The sequence below is a fragment of the Typopeltis vanoorti genome, chromosome 9 (genome assembly GCF_054136105.1).
Source record: "Typopeltis vanoorti isolate ZY-2024b chromosome 9, IOZ_Tvanoo_1.0, whole genome shotgun sequence".
In the NCBI taxonomy this organism is placed as follows: Eukaryota; Metazoa; Arthropoda; class Arachnida; order Uropygi; family Thelyphonidae; genus Typopeltis; species Typopeltis vanoorti.
In genome coordinates this window covers 62,400,119-62,424,698 of record NC_143557.1, presented here as the reverse complement: position 1 = coordinate 62,424,698, position 24,580 = coordinate 62,400,119, and the positions used below count along the sequence as shown (strand labels likewise).

The 24,580-nt window shown below is 35.9% G+C and overlaps 1 protein-coding gene across 3 annotated transcripts in view; it reads right to left on the bottom strand.

Annotated features, from left to right (window-relative positions):
• The window catches only part of dpa (disc proliferation abnormal), a 238,270-nt gene that overhangs the window by 116,194 nt on the left and 97,496 nt on the right, over positions 1-24,580 (bottom strand). For all 3 annotated transcript variants that reach the window (XM_090398134.1, XM_090398132.1, XM_090398133.1), the window contains exons 11-12: positions 16,135-16,281; positions 15,957-16,048 (exon numbers count right to left, since the gene is read on the bottom strand). In XM_090398134.1, the coding sequence (XP_090254260.1) occupies positions 15,957-16,048; positions 16,135-16,281 (239 nt within the window). The remainder of the gene's footprint in view (positions 1-15,956; positions 16,049-16,134; positions 16,282-24,580) is intronic.

Genomic DNA, 24,580 nt, shown 5'->3' with positions numbered 1-24,580 from the left:
TGTCTAAAATTAATAATAGAGAAAAGAAGAGAATACAATTTAGAAATACATATTGCATTTATTGACTTTGAAAAAGCATTTGACAAAGTTAAAAGAAACATATTATTTAACATATTAAAAGAAAGACAAATACCAAATAATATCATAAAAGCTATCACAAGTATATATGAAAATAATCAAATACAAATAAGATTAAATCATGAGCTATCATATACGAGAGAGATAAACCAAGGGGGTCCGACAGGGATGTCCCCTCTCAGCAACTCTTTTTAATATCTACTTAAATGAAATAATAATAAAATGGAATAAAAATTTACATCAAAGAATTAAACTTTCTCCTACAGTGAACTTAAACACTCTCCTTTTTACTGACGACCAAATAATAATTACAAATTCTGAAGACAACTTACAAAAAGCTATTTTACATCTAAATGAGATAGCCAAAGATTATGGTATGATATCAACAGAAAAAAACCAACACTATGGCCTTTAAAGGACAAGATCCAGCAAGAACTAAAATAGTAATAGATAACAAGATCTTAGAGCAGGTGAATTCATTTAACTACGGATGTATGACGACATATGAAAATGAAAAAGATATAAACATAAAAATTACAAAATATTTAAAAATAACAGGTGTCATTAACTCTATATTTAAACCAAACCTAGTTAAAAAACAAAACAAACTAAATGTATACAATACATTAGCCCTACCAGTCTTAATGTATAGAAGCGAAATCTAGACAATAAAACAAAAAGACAAACAAAGATTAATAACAGCAGAAATGAAGTTTATGAGAAAAACTGCAAAGTATACCCTATTTGATCACAAAAGAAACGAAGAAATTATGAAAGAATTAAACCAACCAGTAATAGAAAAAATTAAAAAATATAAACATAAATGGATGAAACACATTCAAAGAATGAAAACAGAAAGATTACCAAAACAAGCCTTAAAGTACAAGCCATTAGGAAAAAGAAAATAGGACATCCTCTTAAACGATTCAACGATAACTTCTAAGGCCGGAACAGGCCATGCTAGGTCTAAATCCTTGATACGCATGATGATGATGATGATGAACTGTCTACTATATGACAGAATAATCTGTTATCAACCATCGATTTGATTTTCTTTTGGGGAGAGATAAAATAACTCATGCATGCATTTTTATTTTTTTTTTTTTTTAATATCTCTTATGGCTCCAAAATATGATGCTTTGTAGTTTTTTTTTTTTTTTTTTTTTACTTTTCTTTCTTTTCTTTTTAAATTTTGGGCAGTGAATAATGATAAGTCTTCTAGGAACATAACTTGTTAACAAATATTCAACAGCAGGCTTTCATGTGGCAATATGCTGTTTAATGCTTGGAAAATAATTAGGTACAGTAGAGTCCCAATTATCTGACTCTCAAATACACTGGAGATGGCATTAGTCAGATGCTCATGCTCTATGAAATGTATTAAATTGAGTATAGTGGTACTGTTAAATGTATACTTTTTATTTGATTTATTTCAAAATACAATTAAATTTTAATTAAAAATAAACAGTTAATTTGAATTAATTCCATGAAATAAGAAACACAAAGTGCACAAGTACCAAGCACTTACTTGGTTCTTCAATGGTGATTAGAAAAGAAAATATGTTTAATTTAACAAGTTCACGCCAGTCAGAAATAAAACCTCTCTCTCTCTCTCTCTCCGTCAATTTCATTTTCTTTTGGGGAGAGAGAAAATAACTCATCATCATCATCATCAAATTCCTGCCATGTACCCTCAAGGGGAGTACAGGATATGACAGTACTACATGAAAAAATTACATCATTACTAACTTCCTATCTACAATTTTCCTCCAAATCAGTCTGTTACTTGTCAAGACTCCAACATTATCAGATCTTATATTTCTATCATCTAAGGCACTTTGTACCGTATCAATCCACCTATATCTTGGTCTTCCTCTGGGTCGTTTTCCTGCCAACCTGGCAGAGAACACTTGTTTTGCTAATCTTTCCTCTCCCATTCTATTTAAGTGACCATACCATCTGAGATTAGCTCTGCTAACGCATTCCTGGATGCTAACAATGTCAAGTTCTTTCCTAATATCCTCATTTTTAATATGATATTGCCATTGATGCCATCTGTTCACGACTCTAATCTTTCTCAGGACTCTCATATCTGCGGTCTCTAGTCTTTGGTCAAGTGTTTTACTTCTGACCCAGCTCTCAGATCCATAAGTTAAAATTGGTTTGAACACAGTCTTGTATACAGCTAATTTAGTGTTCCGACTAATTTCTTTCTTATTCCATATGAAATTATTCAATTGACTTCCCACGATACGAGCTCTGCTGATTCTGTTGTCTATTTCTATATTTAGTTTACCATCTTCAGTAAAAATTGTGCCTAAGTAGCTGAAATGTTTTACTTGTTCCACAGGTTCTCCATTCACAACACAGTTGACATTTTCAATGATTCTGCCTATTTTCATTGTCTTTGTCTTTTTATTGCTGACCTTCATACCATATCTATTACAACAGCTATTCAATTTAGTCAGAGAATCTTGCAGACTTGTAGCGGATTTATTTAGAAGTATAACATCATCCGCATAAAGCAAAGAGCTGACATTAACATCTCCAATTTTGATATCAGGTTTAATACCACATTCCTTCATAATGTGATCCATATAGATAATGAAAAACAGAGGGGATAATGTACATCCTTGTCTCACACCAGATTTAACATTAAACCATCTTCCTGTACTTCCTTCAATTCTAACTGCTGGCTCACAACTCAAATAAAGACTAAGTATTGCTTGATATAATGCCCCATTGACACCATATAACTGCAGCGTATTGAATAGCTTCTCTCTTGGCACCTTGTCATATGCCTTTTCCAAATCGACAAAACTTAAATACAGATCTTTGTTATATTCCCATGCTTTCTCGACTATTTGTCGTAAAGTGAAGATCTGATCCTGACAGCCTCTATTTGGCCTGAATCCAGCTTGTTCTTCACCAAGCTTTTCTTCCACAATTCTTCTCAACCGTTTCTCAAGTATACTTGCATAGATCTTGCCAGGAACACTCAGTAGGGAAATACCTCTGTAATTCTCACATGCAGTTTTATTTCCCTTTTTATATATGGGTACTATGAGAGCTCTACACCAATCATCGGGAATTCGTCCCTCTGTCCAGGCTTTCTGAACTATGCAGTGCAGCCACTGTAAGACTCTTATACCACCATACTTCAGCATTTCTGGTCGAAATGCCTGGTCAGTGTTTTTTATCACTGTGCTGTCATCACTGCTTGTTTCATTTAGCAGTTTTTCAAAGTAATTACTCCATACTTCAAGGATATCTTTTTCTCCTGTTTTCATTTCACCTTTATCATCTCTAATTCCTTTTACAGTACTCTTTCCTCCATTCCTAAGCTTCTTCAACAACCTCCAGAATATTTTGCCACCTTCTTGATATTTATTTTCTATATTCTTGCCAAAGTCCTCCCATGACTTTTGTTTAGCTAGTTTTACACTGTTTAGCTTTCTTACATTTGTCTCTGTATTCTGTAAGAGTAAAAGCTGACTTATTTGCCAGGAACTTTTGATATGCTTTCTTCTTTTCCTTCACTGCCTCTTTAACTTCCTGTGTCCACCAGGGAGTTCTGATTTTTTTATACTTGCACACAACCTCACCACATGCCTCTCTGGCAGAATCAATCAATGTTTCCTTCAGAGTTTGCCACTGAATCTCCAAGGCTTGATTCCTGTTCTCAAACTCTTTCATTTTCTTTTCAATAATATTTCTGTATTTTAGTCTACAGTTCACATCTGAGAGCTTCTCAACTTTTATTCATTTTAAAACTTTCTTACATGTTATTCTTTTCAATATGAAATTCAATTTTATCCTGCTCAAGACTAAATAGTGATCACTTCCGATTTCAAATCCTCTGTACACTCTGGTGTCCTGCACCAGGGAGAAAACATCCCTATCAACAATAACATAGTCAATGAGACTTTTCTTATTCCTAGCCTCTTCTCTCCATGTGAATTTGTGCACATTTTTATGTTGGAACATGGTGTTAGTAATAACCAGTCCATGTCCTGAGCAGAAATCCAACAGATATTTGCCATTATTATTAGCTTGCTCTTTTCTCCAAATTTTCCCAAAATTTTTTTGTATGTCTCACAATCATTTCCTACTCTACTATTTAGATCCCCAACAAGGACCAACTTTTCCTTTTTCATTGTGTCAGTTGCTTTTTCTAAAGCCTCAAAAAATTCCTCCACTTCTACCTTAGTAGAACCTTCTGTGGGACCATAGGCACAAATAAGTCTCATTGTCCAGTTCCCCATTCTCATATTTGCCCATTACTCTACTTGAGACTGACTGCCATTCAAGAAGATTAGCCTCGTATTTTGTGTTGAATACTATGGCTACTCCTTCTTTTCCTTGATTGTCATTGCCTGAATATAACATTTTGTATTTATTGCTCAGAAAGATCTCACCAGTTTTGGTCTTTTTTGTTTCAGTCACCCCTATTATGTCGATCTGGTACTTATCTAATTCCTCAGCTAGCTCCATTTCTTTGCCATTCAGGCTTCTTACGTTGATAGTACCGATCTTTAACTCTGGTGATGTTGAGTTGGGGTTTGTTTTCAGATTTGTTCCAGTAGGTGACTTTTCGCTGTTCGCCCTGGTTCCCTGGCGAAAACAAAGAGGGCCTTGTTTAACCGGGCGACGCCCCAGCCGGCATGAAATTTTGTCATGTTGTACCATCATTTTTTATTTTGGTTTAACCAATAAGAATACAATTTGGTCGGCTAAATCCCAAATTGCCAGCCCATCCTCGTTCGTTCAGTATCAAAGTAGATACCCAACAGGGTGCACCACAAGAAGGTGAGGATTGGACATTAGGTCAGAAGCCCTGGTCGGTTCTCCGCATTCCTTTAAAGGCTATGTAGAGGTCTCCTCTCAGTTATACAGCTTTGACCCTTAAGCACCCCGAAAATAACTCGTGCTCCAATATTTCATGTTTGTGTATTAGTAAACATTTGACATGTTATGACATTTCTTCTCCATTTCTTATAATACAGAGAATGACTGATTTTTATTCAAGAATAGACCATTTTTTACTCACCATGTCTATTCTTTCAAAAGACTGAAATGAAAATGTTACTGCAGTGTGAAAAAATCCCATCTTCAACAGAGACTACACTGCACAAGCAAGAAAAACAAGTACAGTTGATTCTTTAACAATGCAAGGGTTAGGGACACCGACTCGTGCATTATTCGAAAATATGCATATAGCTTTTGACTTCCCAAAAACATAACTACTAATAGCTTACTGTTGACCTTACCGATAACATAAACAGTCAAATAACACATATTCTGTATGGTATGTATGTATTATATACTATACTCTTACAATAAAGTAAGCTAGAGCACAGAAAATGTTATTAAAGAAAATCATAAGGAAGTGAAAATACATTTACAATACTGTACTGTATTTATCGATACTGTAAGTTTACGTTGTCTGTTTACAAGATGATTCATATGGCTGTCAGTACCTACATCAATATTGTCTTATATAACACAAAACACTGTAAATGTTATATGTATTACTAACACTAGATTCAAAAATGAAAAGATAATGTGAAAAAGAAATTATTTCATATTTATTTACACTTATAACAATTCATGCATTGATAACGAAGAAGCGGCAATATGACTGCTTTATGGTAGCTTAATGCAATCGATACGATTGCTTTGCAGTAGCCTAACCCATACACTAATGAATGAATCCTTCTTCATGTAGCTTCCTGAATGCGATGGTGAAGCACTATGTCCTTCCAGTCCTCTCTGTTGGCAGGTCTTCTTTTTGTTTCAGCATAGTCATATGATCCTGTCCATGATCTTATATCATCAAGCCAAGTCCTTTTATTACTTCTTGATCATCTTCCCATACTCTTTCCTTCTAAAGCCATTAGTGTCCTCTATCCTGCTGATCCCCTCAATATATGTCCTACCAGTTTCATCTTTCTCTGGATCATCTCCTGCAATAAAGATGTTTGTGTTTTCATTCTCTGTAGTACCTTTCCATTTGTCGCATGCTCTGTCCATGAGATTTTCAGGGCTCTTCTGTAGCACCACATTTCAAAGACCACTATCTGTTGTCTTACTGTTTTCTTGAATACATAGGTCTCTCATTTGATTAATTTATCTAAATTATCCAGAGCTTTTTGGTCAAGAAAATTAAACGTTTTTTTTTTTTTTTAACATGGCCATACTAATGTTCTTATCATTCTCTTCTTTGTCTTTATACCCACAGAACTTCTGAGCAGATCTTTATTTTTCCAGAAGGCATCTTTATCTTATTTTCCATCTGCAGTAAAAGTAGGTACCTAAATATTTGTATTCTGTTGTATGCTCAATTTTTATATTGTTTATGAATGTTTCTGGCTCGGATCTATTTATTTTTGAGATTCTCATAAATTTGGTCTTTTTTGCATTTAAATGTAGGCCAACATCTTTACCTTCTTCAATTAGTAGCATATCTAAGAATATAGTATTTTATACCATAGATACTGATTCATATAATTTGTTTTTCAATCTTTTTCATCACTGTCTCACTGTAATTATTACATAGATTTGATGAAAGGATGCAGCCCTGTTTAACTCCTCTTTCCATTTCACCTCAGAAGTCTCAGAGTTAAACAGCTGCATTTTCTGCTTGGAGTAAATCATAAAATAAGTTTATGTACATGATCTTCTAAGTCTAATTTTTCTAGAATATTAAACAGTTCATTGTGTCTTACTTGATTGAAGGCTTTCTGAAAGTTTATAAAGCATATGAATATGTTCATGTTCCTTTCAAGTGATCTTTCCAATAATATTTTTAGTTCCAGGATATCATTAATGGTTCCCATTCCTCTTCTGAAGCGTTTCTGTTGTTCACTCAGTTCACCAATTAAGGCTCTTTCAATTTTTTTTTTTTTGTTAACAGTGGTTAAAATGATTTTAGATGCATTGAGAGATTAGGCATATAGTTTTATAATCCTCACAATTTTGGGTATTATTTTTCTTTGGAATTGAAATGAAGAGCAATGTTGTAAAAGATTCAGGTAATTCTATTGTTTTATAGATGTGTGGAATAGTGTTCACTAATTAAGTTATTGTAACCAGTCAAAGCTTTCAGCAGTTCTTCAGGGATTTATCACACCAAGCGGATTTACTATTAGGAAGATTCTTGATTATGCGTTGTAGCTCATTTCTTGTAGGTAGAGTGGTATATGTTGCTGCACATAACCTATGGTGCCGTAAATCGTCGCTCATGTTCTCATCATCATCATAGAGGTTTGATAAATATTCCACCCATCTCTTATTTATCTTTTCATTATCAACAATTATGTTACCTTCTTTGTCCTTGATATTGTTAGATTGTGTTCATTTTGCTTTTTCATTAAGTTCTTTCATTTCAGGAATGCTTCTCTGGTTTTGTTCTTTTTTTGATCCATTCTTCATTCAATCTCCTGCATAATTGTTTGATTCTCTTATCTATTGTTATAATGAATTGTTATAATTTTTTATTTTATTTTATGCAGTTGTGATTTAATACTGCATCTTTAAGTTTGTTTACATTTCTCTCAACTGCGAATGGCCATGCATGGTATGCAAGTGTTTGTGTGCACAAGTTTTGATAAATTTTAACTTTTTTTATAATAGATTTGTGTATATTTAATGGTGCTAATAATAATACTAGTATCTACATATACACTATCTACCAACCAATAATTATCTGTTATTTGAAGTTATGGAACATTCCAGGTTTGTTAATAATATAAAAATTGGTATACAGATAGTAGGAAGCAGTATTTCGTTGTAGCAGTTGGGTGGTATGGCAACCTGATGTGAACTCAAACTTCGAGAGAGAGAAGTGACATTGTAGGCTATCACATTGGTGTATATCCATAGGTGCCATTCCCACTCAACTGGTGCATCCATAATCAACAGTTGGCAATGTGATCAACAAATTGAGAAGTTTTGGCATCACTAGTGCAGGAAAACGCCCAGGGTAGCTGCTGAATATGACTGACAGGAACATGAGGGTGTTAAAATGGGATGGCATGCAAAAACGAGCTACAATCAGCACAGACCATCCGTGGTGAGTTCCAGAGCACCAGTAACACCATGGTGAGCACTAATACTGTATGAAAAGAACTCTATTTACTGAGTTTCCAAGGAAGAGCAGCGGCACACAAGCTGAACATCACAACAACGAACAAATCAGCTCATCTGGCCTGGTGCAAACAGCGTGTGAACTGGACAATTGATCAGTGGAAAAAGAGTATTATGGAGTGATGAATCAAAGTTCATCTGTTTCCGGTCTGATGGCAGTAAAGTTTGATGGTGGTAGTGGTGAAGTAATGGTGTCGAGTGCATTCAGATGGTTTGGAGTGGAACCGCTGGTCGTTGTCTGTGGTTCCATGAAGGCAGCTCAATACCTTGATATTCTGGAATATCAGGTGCTGTCTACACTCTTGAGTTTTAATGGAATGGCCCCATGTTACTATCAAGACAATGCCCCATGCCACAAAGCTGCAGCTGTAATTGAATGGTATGAAGAAATGGGTATTAAACAACTGCCCTGGTGTGTGCAGAATCTTGACCTCAACCCCCATCAAACACCTGTGAGATGAAATAGTGCAACGATTGAGGTCCAGAGAAGCACATCCTCGATCTGTAGCTGAACTCAATGCTGCTTTGACGGACGAATGGAAACAAATTCCACCTGATGTATGCAGCACGTTGTACGAAAGCCTGCACCCCTTTGGAGGTGATCCAAAGGGTGCAGGAGGTAATCAAAATCAAATCCTACTTGATATTAGGGTTCACCTGCTGGTATCAAATGTAAATTGCTAAAGTGTCTGGACAATTATTGGTAGATAGTGTATTTTATGCGTTCCTGACATACCTAACTCTTTCTCAATTTTTTTCGATATTTCTAAGCTATGCAAGTTTGTCCGCGAGTTTTTTTCAAACTGTCGAAATCTCTAAAAAATTTTCCAATATATTTATTTTAAAAAAAAAAGACATGCATATAAGTGAACCTGCACAGTATCAACCCGCGTTCTTCAAGGGTCAACTGTAGTTTTATTGTATCACTAAATACTGTACAGAGACATTTAGAGTCTACGTACTACAGTTAGTAACAATTAGTGTAATTAAGAACAACTGATCAAATGAATGATCCCGCCTAATGAAAAACTCACATTCACCCACACATACTATGCTGCAAACGTACGCACAATAAAACAGTTTTATTGGAGCATCAAACACAATATCTAACTAAATACATTTGTCTTGACATCCTCTTTCAAATTTTTCGTTGTCAAAAATGTGGGCACTCCCATTTATAATGCCGCCATTGGATGCAGAAAACAAACTGCATTTGAGATTTTCAATATCATTAAGGCAGTTCACAAATACTAATTTTACAAGTAAAATTCTAACAAAAAAGTTCCAACTGATATGCCATATAAATTGTGTGAAAATGCACCTGCCCAACTCAGAAGCAGCATACATGCAGTAAACTGAGTTCTCACAGGCAGTGTCCTTGCAAGCAGACGAAGCTCAGCACCAACATGTTAACGAATAAGAGGTTTGTGTGCACGTACACAATAGTACAGCATATACTGGCAATTTCCGGATAAGATTACCAATAATTTAGAAATCTCTTAAATTTCACATTACACATTTCTCTCGCTTTACGCGATTAATTGGTTCTATGAAATAATCGCGTAACACGAAATCGTGTAAAGCGAGTTGAATTTAGATGAAATAGGGATGAAAATACCTGTGAGCAAAAGAAATTTTAATGAATGAATTATTTAAACTTATAAACACAACACACAAATTTTAATGAATGAATGGCTGGATGAATGAATTTAATTAATACAATGTCATAAACACCTAAACACTATATACTTCTGAGAGTCTTGAATCGGATAATGAATGGAATGGGTCTGGTGAGTCTGGATCATCACTCTCTTGAAGTCCCTGGTATGATAGGCTAATGATCTTCAACTTTTTTAATGAAACAGTCGAGACTTAGCTGACAGGCAGCATTCTTCCTCTCTCTATAAAGTTCTTTGTAGCAAGTCAAAAAATTCTGAATTTCTCTCACAACTTTGGCGCTTCTAGTCTCATTAGGATTATTTTCTTCAATTATTCTGATGACACTGTCAATGTATTTATACAATTCGGTCATTTATTTTGTTGAAAGCTGTTTGATGAGCTCAGCAACAAAGGGCTCCTGACTTTAATCATTCATGTTGTTTTCCATTTCCAGAAGATCTTCATTAGTGAGCTCTGAAGAGTGGGACTCGAGCAGTTCATTCACATTTGTCTCATCTACATCCTCAAATCCAACAGATTTTGCCATTTTAACCATGTCATGTCTTGAATTGGCAAGTTCACATTCAGAATCAAAATCATTAGAACCAGAAACTCCAGGCAAAATTTTCTTCCAAACTCCCTTCATGCAGGACTGTTCAACTTCTGCCCATGCCTCTCCAATGTTGTCAATTGCCTTGCAATTTTTATATCATATTTCTTCCAAAATTCTTTCAGTGAAATTTTATCTTCACCATCAGTACATGTAGCTTGAACTAGCTGTGAAAATGTTCGGAAGAGATAACTCTTGAAAGTTGCAATAACACCTTGATGCATAGATTGAATGAGGGATGTTGTGTTTGGTGGCAGAAAAATAACTTTGATATTATCATCAATTTCAGTGATGCTTGGAGGATGTCCTGGTGAATTGTCCAGAAGCAGAAGAATTTGAAGGATACATTTATCCTGTCACAATAAGCCTCAATTCGCGACGCAGTTCATTGCAAAAGTAGGACTCAAACACAGCTCTGGTAATTCATGCTTTTTTATTTGACCTCCATACAACAGGCAAATCCTCCTTTGAATAGCCCTTGAATGTGCATTGGTTTTCAGAGTGATAAACCATCAGTCGTTTAGTTTTATAATCTCCAGATGCATTTCCTCCTAACAGCAAAGTAAGATGGTCCTTGGAAGCTTTAAAATCTGAGGCCCTCTTTTCTTGCATCAATAGAAACGTTTTACTAGGCATACGCTTCCAGAACAACCCCCCCCCCCTGTATCATCGAGATTGAACACTTGCTGAGTCAAATAAGCATGTTACTGAACACTTAGAAATTTTGCTGGAAAGTTCTAAGCAGCAACAACATCAGCTCCTGCAGCCTTGCCAGTCAGTTTGAAATTATGGAATCCATGTCGCACCTTGAAACATTCAAACCACCCAGCACTTGCAGCAAAAGATTGCACTTTAGGATCAGATCTATAGCATTCAAATCATCAAACGTTTCACTTTAGCCTGGATAATCAGGGTAGATAACGGAACAGAACGTTGATTTTCATGTTCAATCCATTGGGCCAACATCCTATCCAATTCCTCCATAATTGGTGCACTTATCTGTGTTATCTTAGTTGTCGACATTCTTGTCACACTGTTACAACTTTCTTTTATTTTCTCTGTTTGATTTCTTATTGTTCTTAAAGTTGATTCTGAAATTCCTGTAGCTCTGACTATGTCGACTGTGTGCTCATTACGTTCATACCTCTTTATAACTTCTAATTTTTCCTCCAGTGTTATAGCTTTTCTCTGTTTTTTAGTCTTGGAAGTATTTTGATCACAATTACCTCTTTTTTCCCATAATGGTTACTCTAAAATCAAATTAGCAGTTTTCTATGAAATAACCTATAATATAAACTATCTGTAATTATTCATGAGTTTGTTATATTTGCCATTTCACAAAAACAGTGCTATCATTCTGATGCAAGAGAGGCACTGTAATTTGATGGGCTGGTTAGTGTACTCACTCTCTCTCCAACTAACAGAATGGGTTTAAATTCCACAGAGTATGGATATTTGTGATTGTCTTTAGGTGGGAGATGAATTTCATTACCTGGTGTAAGAACATCTCCCTGCTTATTGGAGGCCTGAAGTGGCTTATAAAAGTTCCATGTTTGGTCTCTAGAGCAGAGTTTCCGAACAATGTAAAAATTAGATCTTAAAAAATAATAATAATAATAAAAAATACAAAAACTACAATTAATAAAAATATAAAAAAAATTCTTAGACAACCCATAATACAAAATGTACTATAGGTTTGAAATAACCTTTCGTGTGCGGGAGCAACATAAAAAAAATAACAAAAAAAAAATGTTCTAGAAATATAATGAATCATATACAAATATGATAGAGCATTCATTTATCATATTTGTATATGACTGACAATGAAATCTTTAAGATAAAGTTCGTTGGAAATTACTTCATAAACTATTCTTCCTACACAAACACTATTCTGCCATGAATAGTACCGTGTTGCCATGCCTGATTAATTAAGTAACAATTCCTGGACCTCAGGATGCAGAAATTGTTAGTCAATCAGTTCATCTTTGTGGTTCTCCATCTATCTCACTCAGCAGATAACTTAATTACAGTATCCATAGGAACTGCATTAGTATGTAATATCAGATGTTTCAAACAAGTGATTTTTTTTAACATTTTATCTTTTGTGATTACTGCTTTTTATCCATGAAAGCAGCAGGAAAATTTCAAAAATGTAGGTAGTCTTGAATCATTGAATTCACCCCCCCCACCCCCCAACAACCAAAGTCATATACGTGGATGATCTGAAAAGTTCTCAGCCTGACAATGAAAAAACGATTTATAATTTCAAAATTATTTTTATTTTTCAACATAATTTCCCTCCCTTAAGACATCATCATCATCAAATTCCTGCCATACATTTATTCCAGTGATGCTCCAGTGCCATTATCCCATCCCTGTAGTGGTTCTCAGTAAGATCTGCAAAATACCCCTCTACAGCTGCAATCACCTCTTGATTCGAAGAAAAGCGCTGACCAGCGAGGAAGAGTTTCAGTTTTGGGAAGAGATAGAAGTCAGAGGGAAGCCAAATCTGGGGAATAGGGTGGATGTTTCAACAATCCATAGTGCAGATCCCTTAATTTTCCCATTGCCAAAACACCTTTGTGGGCAGGTGCAAAGTCCTGATGAAAGATGATTTTTCTTCTTCTGCAAACTGGGTCTTTTCTCACGAATTTTTTCATCTAGTCTCATTAAAAGATTGGAATAATATTCCAGGTTATTATCATCATCATCGTCAAATTCCTGCCATGTACCCTCAAGGGGTGTACAGGATATGACAGTACTACATGAAAAAATTACATCATTACTAACTTCCTATCTACAATATTCCTCCAAATCAGTCTGTTACTTGTCAAGACTCCAGCATTATCAGATCTTATATTTCTATCGTCTAAGGCACTTTGTACCGTATCAATCCACCTATATCTTGGTCTTCCTCTGGGTCGTTTTCCTGCCAACCTGGCAGAGAACACTTGTTTTGCTAATCTTTCCTCTCCCATTCTATTTAAGTGACCATACCATCTGAGATTAGCTCTGCTAACGCATTCCTGGATGCTGACAATGTCAAGTTCTTTCCTAATATCCTCATTTTTAATATGATATTGCCATTGATGCCATCTGTTCACGCCTCTAATCTTTCTCAGGACTCTCATATCTGCGGTCTCTAGTCTTTGGTCAAGTGTTTTACTTTTGACCCAGCTCTCAGATCCATAAGTTAAAATTGGTTTGAACACAGTCTTGTACACAGCTAATTTAGTGTTCCGACTAATTTCTTTCTTATTCCATATGAATTTATTCAATTGACTTCCCACGATACCAGCTTTGCTGATTCTGTTGTCTATTTCTATATTTAGTTTACCATCTTCAGTAAAAATTGTGCCTAAGTAGCTGAAATGTTTTACTTGTTCCACAGGTTCTCCATTCACAACACAGTTGACATTTTCAATGATTCTGCCTATTTTCATTGTCTTTGTCTTTTTATTGCTGACCTTCATACCATATCTATTACAACAGCTATTCAATTTAGTCAGAGAATCTTGCAGACTTGTAGCGGATTTATTTAGAAGTATAACATCATCCGCATAAAGCAAAGAGCTGACATTAACATCTCCAATTTTGATATCAGGTTTAATACCACATTCCTTCATAATGTGATCCATATAGATAATGAATAACAGAGGGGATAATGTACATCCTTGTCTCACACCACATTTAACATTAAACCATCTTCCTGTACTTCCTTCAATTCTAACTGCTGACTCACAACTCAAATAAAGACAAAGTATTGCTTGATATAATGCCCCATTGACACCATATAACTGCAGTGTATTGAATAGCTTCTCTCTTGGCACCTTGTCATATGCCTTTTCCAAATCGACAAAACTTAAATACAGATCTTTGTTATATTCCCATGCTTTCTCGACTATTTGTCGTAAAGTGAAGATCTGATCCTGACAGCCTCTATTTGGCCTGAATCCAGCTTGTTCTTCACCAAGCTTTTCTTCCACAATTCTTCTCAACCGTTTCTCAAGTATACTTGCATAGATCTTGCCAGGAACACTCAGTAGGGAAATACCTCTGTAATTCTCACATGCAGTTTTATTTCCCTTTTTATATATGGGTACTATGAGAGCTCTACACCAATCATCGGGAATTCGTCCCTCTGTCCAGGCTTTCTGAACTATGCAGTGCAGCCACTGTAAGACTCTTATACCACCATACTTCAGCATTTCTGGTCGAATATCATCTACTCCTGCTGCCTTTCCACATTTCAAGCCTTTGATGGCTTTTTCTACTTCAAGTATGGATATGTATTCCTGACTGCTACCCTTTTCAAGATAATTAATAAACAAAATGCCTTTAGCATTCCAAAACACCGATGCCATAACCTTTCCTGTTCATGGAACAGACTTTGTCTTCTTTGGCATTGAACAACTGGCTTATGTCTACTGTTTTGACTGCTGTTTGGATTCTGGTGTGTAATGGCGAATCCAAGTCTCATCCATAGTAATAAATCGACGCACAGAATCAGTTTAATTCTTGTTAAAACACTCCAAGCACTGTTCAGAGATTTTCATGTGAGTGTGTTTTTGATCTGCTGTGAGCAAGTGCAGCACCCACTTATAATCTCTCTCGTATACGATGACAACTTGGCTCCTAATTTTGTTCCATAAAGAGCAGATTTTCTAATGGCCTCTTCAATTTTTTTTAATTGTTCTCAGAGTAGTTCATTCAATCCAAAACATTTCCTTAAAGATGTTGAACCTTTTCCAGCTGCTAAACAATCTAAAATTTGGATCTTAGTTTCTAAAGAAATAGCTTTTCTTTTCTTCTTCTGTCTAACTAAATTATCTGACATCGTGATTAATTGGGTAATGTTAAGAAAATAACTGAAAATAATCAATAATTAATTTTACTCATTTGATATTACGCATACAAAACTTCAAAATTAATACATACCTGTATAACTCTATTGCACAAACAAAACACAAGACGTTTAAACATTTCGAACTGTAAACAAGAAATGATTGCTTAGCTTAAGTCCTTCTAAGCAGCCTTATATAGGCAGGCCTCCTGTAACGGACCAACTTAACTTCGATTAATCGCATAGCACCCTTTTTAACAGAACTGAATTCAAACAGAAATTTTAAAAATAAGCGCCATTTGAACCGTGTTAAATCAAAATATTCTGTGTAAAAATAGAATTGCTTTTGTTTTCTAAACCGTATTATTTCGAAATTGTGTAAAAAGAGAATTAGCTGTATATATGTATTTATTTATTTATAATAAAATAAAATAGAATAAAATACAAATAATCATTTTCAAATGCCTGAGGTTGGCCAAATTCTGAAGGTAGGTTTGTCTATTTTATAAAAAAATTCGCTCAATGGATTAACGAAGAACTGATATTTGCATTTTTCAATAATTATGTCCAACAATACAGAGTAAATATTATATTTTATTAAAATAAGTAAAACATTACCTAATGCCCGAGCCAATCTTTCATAAATATCTGGCAAATGAGACAATGATTTAAGCTTCTCTATTCTTTCTGGTGGAAAATGGCAATCACCTCTATAACAAATATTTGCATAAGTCAGTAAAAACAGCAAAACTATTAAAGATAAATATAAGAAACATACTGAACATAATGTTCTCACCCATCTTCAGTATCTTCATGAAGTCTTTTTGTATCAATTTTCCTAAAGTGCACAACATCAACATGAGTACGATAAACTGCCTTTACATTTCGTTGTTTTGGATTGATACGTACTGGGACTGCTCTATAAATGCCAGTTACTGTAATCCTGGGGAGAAAAAAGTAATCCTTATCATCATCACATTTCTGATATATAGGATGCAATGGTCTAAGCTTACACTATTACAATATTGTTTTGAAAGAAAACTGTTAATAAAAATCTCGGAATAATATAAGTAGCATCATAGCAACATGCCATATGATAAGAAATACATGATGTTATAAGTGGGATACATTACTAGCCGATCAGAATTTTATATATTATCAGTGTTTGCCTTTTTTAGACATAAATGTAAGAGGTGCCAAAAAGAATCTCAAAAACATCTTGTTTATGAGATTTTTTCGGCTCATTCTCCTTACTTTGTCTCTAACTTCCCACTACAAATTTTCAAAATGAAGAGTCTTTTAATCTCAAACAGATGCATGAACACTCTTTTCAATAAAAGATTTATGAAGTACCTGTTTCCAGTGTGTGTGCGTTTTTAGCACATTTTGCAAAATGTGTAATGCTCATTATTGATTTTTGTCCATCAGTAATAGAATACAGATTATAATTTCTCCACATCACATCCAACCAAATCCATTCTCTTAAGAACAAACTTCATCTTCTAGCACATCTAAAAGAGTATAAAATTCCTTTTACTTCCTATGGACTGAAATATGTGACAGCATCTGTCTTAAAAAATATAAAATCTACATTTCCTATCATCATGGCAAAACTGGACTGCAGTTCATGCTTTGGATGGAAGACTACAATGTTGTACAAGCTACTATAAGACTAAGAGTCTACTTTATAAAGTTGATAAGCCAACGTTTGTAGCATAAATGTCAACATACATGATATGCACCAACATCTAGTCATCCAAACCTAACCTGTTTTTTGACCCAACTCCAAATTATTGCAACAATAACAATTATACGCCATCCTAACTGTTCACACTGTACTTTGTTTGATTCCTTCTGCCACAAGAACTATAATTTTTTTTTTGTGTGTGTGTGGGGGTGGGCACATATTCCTTGCCAAAGAATGCCCAACCTAGAATTTCCTCTTTCTGATCTTCTGTAGCTTAAGATTTCCTTGCATCATTATGTATCATTCATCTGCTGTCTTTACAGGTTCTCCAATTTTGAAGAGCATTCTGATCTCTTTGACTTCTTATCTTTGAAGTTTGATTTCCTACAATCCAACTAGTTTTAAATTTCTAATTCCACTAATCAAGCTGTAAGAGAGCTGAAATATTTATTGCCAGCAATGACCTAAAGCAAACTGTTCATCTATTAAATAGAATACCTCAAAATCCCCTCCACTCACCTGACACCGAATGTTTTCTTAACCAGTTCTCCTTATAAGTACACTGTTGACGAGACCTCTCACTGGTAACTCATATCATAACCTCATACAAGTTTCATTTCTAGCACAACACCTTCCCATCAGTCAATCACAACCTTGCATCATTTGGAATTACAACAATGCCAAGTGAGAAGATATTCAAGACTTTTACTTTTCCTTTCCTTGGTCAGACTACTGTTTTCATTCTTCAGATCTAGATACTTATCGTGATCATGTTAAAAAAATTATCCATGTCGGAATGAAGAACTTCATTCCCCCATTCTGTTCGAGCCATAGTTTTCCAAGAGGAGGATGACAGGGGAGTCCAAAAAAGCAGCACACTCTGAGAAGCTTGAAAGAAAAACTCTGGTCTGATTTATCATCTATATTGATACTTGCAGCACTTTCACAAGAATCATTAACAGGACTATATGTAACTCTAAAATGACTAAATGTAATCATGTAACCAAAGACAGTCATTTCAATTACTGTTACTAGTCCCTTACAAAAGTTTTTGAGTGCAATGTATCTGTAGTCCTGCCTCTCCAAGATGGCATTATTGCAACATCGCCTGAAGATAAAGTTAACTTCCTGGTTAATTCTTCTCTTCCAGCCACTGCATAGATGACAAGTAATCACCTCCAATCACTTTCTGCAAGAAACACAAAGGATCTTCATCAGCCTGAATATCGAAAAGTTTTCTGGTGATAAAGGTATACCACCAACTGTACTCAACAGATGTATGCCTGAACTTTTCCCTCATCTCTACACTGTATATACAAAACCGGCATCCCCTTCCTTCCCAGAGCATGGAAACAAACACATATTCAGCCAATTCCAAAAAAAAAAAAAAAAAGATGTTCTGACATCAAACTATTGACTTATTGCTTGCATCCTACTGCTGTTTAAAGTAATGGAGAAGGTTACACCTTGAGAATTGTCATCCAAACCATAACCACCAATTTGGACTCTGCCAATCAAGATCCACAGATCTCCTTGCCTATATCACCCATCTTTTGATATGTGCCATGGAAACGTTTGAAGAAACCTGTGCTGTTGCACTCTACATTTCCAAGACAATTAATAGGGCTTCTCAGCAAAATGGCTACCTTCCACCTTTTGTAAATGTTTTGAGGGGGGGGGGGGGGGTAGTTGAGTATCATACAGGATAGAGATGGAGAGGTGCAGGCATGCACTGGTTTGGCACAGTTGGTGATATCACTGCCAGAAACCTCTTTGATATTCAAGCTGGTGAAGATGTTCACTGCAGGCAATGGTAAAGGGTGTTCCCTTATCATATTATTCCATCAAAGCAGATATTCCTTCGGGATCAGTTATCACACACATTCTCTTCCTCGTATATATATATATGTATATATATAAACCTTCTAAAGCACCACAAACACTATACAGAGTTTTACTAATGAGAGAAAAATTCACAAGTTGAATTTTGCTTTGAACAATGTGACAAATCTCACATTGTTCAAAGATCTGAAGATCATCTATACCCCATGCCCTAAACTCTAATCTTCATGCCATCCTTCAATGTGATAATGTTTGCAGTTTCAGATAAAAGAGAGAAAATATAATCTTTTCAGCCAATGCCAAAATTGTCAGCCTGTCCTTGGGTGATTGGTTGGTTGGTTGATTTGTTTATTGTCACAAAGACAGCAAAGGTCATACTGCACCATATCTAGAGTTACAGCAGTATACAAGGTAACAAAAAATTAAGTTAAAGAATGCAATATCTATATATAAATAGAATTTATAATGAAATGTGTTTGTATAAATTAATTCTTTTCACACAGTCTAGCCGTAAATACTGTTACAATTTGAGCAGTGCATGTACCTTTAATCTATCAGTAAATCATTTACAGCTTTCAGTACAAACAAACCACATCTATAATGTGTATATAGCAGCATTCAACGTTTGAAATGTCCCCTTTTTGCCTTCATGCCTTTACATACCCAAAGTATATGAGACCACATACATAACATTCAATGGAAACGCTGCCACCGTTCACTCCGAATCCAGGCTGGCGATGCTGAAGTGTCATTTTTTGCAGGCTACTCTCTCAAGCTCCAACCACAATTTGAAGTTCAATAGATTCAGATCAGGACTTCTAGATGGGGCAGGCCCAACCTTTGTGTGCAGGGACAGAGTCCTGTTAGAAGTTCCACTGCCTACAAGGAAACAAAATGTTGTTCAGAGGCTGTACCATGGGTTCCAGCAGTGTCTTGATACACTTTGACAGAGGTTTTGACCCCTTCCTCACAGAAATGCAACTTGAATATCCTCTATATGTTACCCCCCCACCACACACACACCAAACCATCACTGACACAGGGTGATGACCTCCTTGCATCCTGAGAGTGGTATGGCATGAGCTATGCGACCATCCAGAGCATATACCTGATTGTGTTTCCAGTTAAATGACTCTTCAATGGTGAAAATCTTCTCATATATATGAGACATTGTTCTCTTTGAAACGTTCATCTCTCATGACATCACTTTCTACATTCTCACAGGATTACGACAGACGCATGTTTCACAGCTCTCACAAGCTGTTTCAGCACCCTAAAACAGCATGGTCAACCTGTTCTTTGGCGATCACATACATCTTCTGTATCATAATAACAGTTAACAGTGAAACACATAAATATCCTACTGACCCCAAGTGTCTTAATCATGTTGAAAATAACAGGTAGCTGCATTCCAACTTTGTGAAATACTATTACAGCTATACGGTTCTCATAATTTTCCTACTGTATGTTAACCCATACAGATGAACAACTCTCTCTCTCTTTACTGATAAACATACAAATGTTGACTGCACACAGCGCCACTAATGGAACTGAGGCTCATGCAATTCTGTGGGAAGTGCGGGGATGGGTGGAAGTTGTAACAGTATTTATGGCAAGACTAGGTAAAAATTTTAAAATTTTGTGTAATTTGTCTGAGTATGATAACATCTACCTAAGTGTACATGGCTCGGCTAGATAATTAAAAATTTCATTCCTCTGTTGCATGAAGTGCTGGCATTCCACCAGAAGATGCCAAACGGTGAGATGCATGTCGCATCTTTCATACAAAGGTGTGTCATCAACCCTCAGTAAGTAAGAATGTGAAAGATGACTGTGACCTATGCGAAGTCTAGCAAGAATAACTTTCTCTCTTTTCTTCCTATGTTGACTAGACTAAAAATGCTTAATTTCAGGCTTAATCTTATGAAATTTCCTTGTCAGTGCTTTCTATCATGATGACTGCCATTGGACGCTCATAGTGACAGGTTCTGTTAATTTCAATTGTGGATGGGACAACAAACCTCAATATACTTCTTCAATTTTGTACAACAGCACTGGATGTGGATTATACACAGGAGAGGAGATAGCCTATAAAGAACTCAATGAGTTTGTATAAATTACATACTTTTGGTAGCGATTTCTTTTATATGCACAAGTGCAGGCTGAATGATATTCAACTCTGCTGTATAATTACTGTGATTAAGTGGGATCTATTCAGAGTTGATTGATTGATTAGGGGTTTTATGGTGCATGACAATAAAGGTCATACTGCACTATGTCACAGGGTATAGTGGATTAATAAATAAATAAATAGTTATACGGATATAAATTAGTGAATAAGATAACATGTATGTACAAAGTGTTATGTATCTGCATATTAAAGGTATTAGTAAATAGTTATATATATATGATATGAATAAATAGTTATAAAGAGTGATGGATAAAATATATGTACAAGAAATAGAGTATCTATATATTTAAAGGTATTGAAAGGAAGTTAACTATACAAGGTATTAATAAATAGCTATAAGAAGATAAATGAGTAAAAATGTATGTCTATGGGTAAGTACCTACATGTAAACAGATTTATAATCAAATGTGTTAGAATAAATTTATTATTACGTGACACCTCCAGGGAGTCCAAAGACTCAAAGGAAGGTACCTACACTACAACTCTCCATCTCCACCACTCATCCACAATTACAGCAAACCTTATTATCTATGCCAGTGCCATCTACTGCCCACTACTACCACCACTAGTATTTTCACAGACAATCACAAACAACTATGCCCATGTCAGGATTCAAACCTGCAGCCTTTTGACTGGAGAGCAGATAAGCTAACCACTTGGCCAACCAGGTCGACCAAAATCTTCACGCAATTTGCCCAAGTCTGAAAATACCTGAGTGTATAGAGCTCGGCCAGATAAGTAAACCTGTCATTCCTCTCTCTCTCTCTCTCTTGTGAAGTACCAACATTCCACTAAAATATGAGTAATGGTCAGACAGGTGTTGCATTTCTCACACACATAGGTGGGTCATCAGCCCTCAGTAAATAATGTGTAAGATGACTATGCAGAACCATGTAGAACCATGACCGATGTAGAAAAAACAACTTCCTCTTTTCTTCCTACAATGCCAATGTTTAATTTCAGGCAATTTAATTTCTCATGCAATCTGTTTGTCAGTGCTTCCTGCCAGGAGTATTTCCACTGGACAATGAACTTCGATTTTATAAACTGTGTGTAGTCAGTATATGGTTCTGTCAAAAATCAGTATATCAAAAAAGTACAAGCTGATCAAGCAGCCACATCTGTGATGTCATTTCCCTTAATTCCAGCACAACAGAACATTAGAATTAAGGATCTTCATTTTGTACAAAACTTATAACCCCGTTACCAAGCACTGCATGTATGTGGATTATTCACCAGAGAGGAAATAGTCTGTAAAGAACTTGAAGAATGTATAAACTGCACATTTTTGGTAGGAGTTTTCTTTTATATGCACAGGTGCAAGCTGAATGGCATGCAACACTGCTGTATAATTACTGCAATCGAGTGGGATATGGTTGGTGACAGTAATGCTAGAAAACACATCAGAACAGCCAACAGAGATCTCTGATCTTAAACCATCAGTATAGATGGGCAAGCAATCGGAATGGGCTACTCTGTGTGCATTAAACAATTGAAGGTAGACAGATGATGATATATGGGACTTCTGTAGTTGACAAAGTGAGAGGTTACAGGATAGGGTGCAAGCTTGTCATGGCTGGATGCTGTTTTGTTTAGTGGAGCTAAAGTTGTCAGCATTCATGACAATAGCTTCCATGGCCTCTTTAACAAGCATCCAAAGGATAAACAGTAGTCTGACGTGAGTAATATTGGATCTCCAGTATCTCCATCTCTAGAGAAAAGATACTATTCTATGTAGGATGATTTAGAAGAGGCTTTATTTTTGTGTTATAATTAACCCGGTGTTAGAAAGGTGGGGTGTCACAGACCCCAAAGATTTTAAATTGACTATAACTTTTTAACAACACGTGGCAGTGAGTCATGCCTCAGTATAGCTTCCCCTCTCGTAACCCGCTACTCAACACCATAGTCGACAGGCTGTCGCGTGCACGCAAGTTTAGTGTGGGACCCCACCTTACCACTTTTGTTACGTTTTCCCGCCTTACTAATGCTGGGTTAAGAGACAAATGTTTTCATCTAAGTGATAGAGGGTGGGGGGGAGGGGGTCATCTGATTCAAAAGAATGATTCGAACAAAGACTCAGAATGGGTGATAAGGAAAAAGCACCAGTGGATATTACGATACCCTGGGGATGGATAGGGTCCAACCACTGGAGTGTCTCTCCCTTGCAAAACATTCAACCTGTGATCCATAATCAAGCTTTGAACAAGTGCACCATGAATACAGAGCAAGGAACATCAATCAGTACCCAACTGAGGGCAAGTTCTTGGAACTCATCTTTGACAGAAAGCTAACATTCTTTACACACATTCATTGTCTTTGGGTTCAGAGAACTTGGTCTCAGGTACTACTGAGTTTGTTCCATTCTTAAATAAGGATCAGGTTGAAGAGAGCATTTATGGCAGAAGTGTACATATACAGCAAACCTGAACCCATGGAAAAGAGACATGATTGATTACTTGAAGTTGTGTTTCGGTGGCCCTCGTATTGCATAATCAGAGACAAAGGCAATTGCCTATTGTAGGAGGAAGCTATTCAGTAATTGAGTTCAGTTTAATAGTGAAGATAATCACACTTAAGACCCTTCAGGAACTTCTTTATGATATGACTGAGACATCATTCTTCCCATTCAACTTGAAAGACTCAGCTGGATGAAAAGTATTTAATAAAAACAAGAAGGTGTCTCCTCAGACCAAGATTAAACAGGTCTTTTAAGGTGCAGCATTTCCAAAGCTGTGTCGTAAGCTTTTTTTTCCATGTCAAAGAACACTGAAAACACATGTTCTCATTTCAGGAAAACATCACTTATACATGTTTCTACAATGGACCAAATGGTACAAGGTTGATCAGTGGGAAATGGGTAAAGGTGCGTTGCTTACTAATACCAGAAGAGCCTTGCATTTACCATTTTTTTCCAAATCTTATAAAGACAGCTGGTCAGAACTTTTTTCTCCCGAAAAGTCAGGTTTTTCGTCCTGCATACAGACAAATCAGCCTTGAACATGCAATTTACAGACAAAATACCAGTAGTGGTGATGGTGTTGATGTAAGTAATGATTGTAGTAACAGTTCATTGTAGTTGGTGGGTTAAGTGGTAAAGGAGAGTTGTAGAGTAGGTGCCTTCCCTCGATGAGTCTTTGGACTCCTTGGAAGTGTCACATAATAATAATAATAATAATAATAATACCAAGGTGAATAGGGTTTGGTATAACTGATGCAGTCGATCAAAAATATTAACATAATATTTGTCACAATTGAGAGTTTAACACTCCCATCCACAAAGTGAAGTCTGTGCAGGGATGTCTTGATGAACTTGAGAACTAGAATGACCTACACAAAGCCCTGATTTCCACCCCTCAATGAACACTGTGAGATGAATTGAAACACTGATTGTGAGCCAGGCCGAAATACCCCAACATCACTGACTGATTTCAGTAATGCCCTTCTGGAAGAATGGAAGGGAATTAACCCATGAATGTAACAAAATCTAGCAGAAACTCTTTAATAGAAGACTGAAAGCTG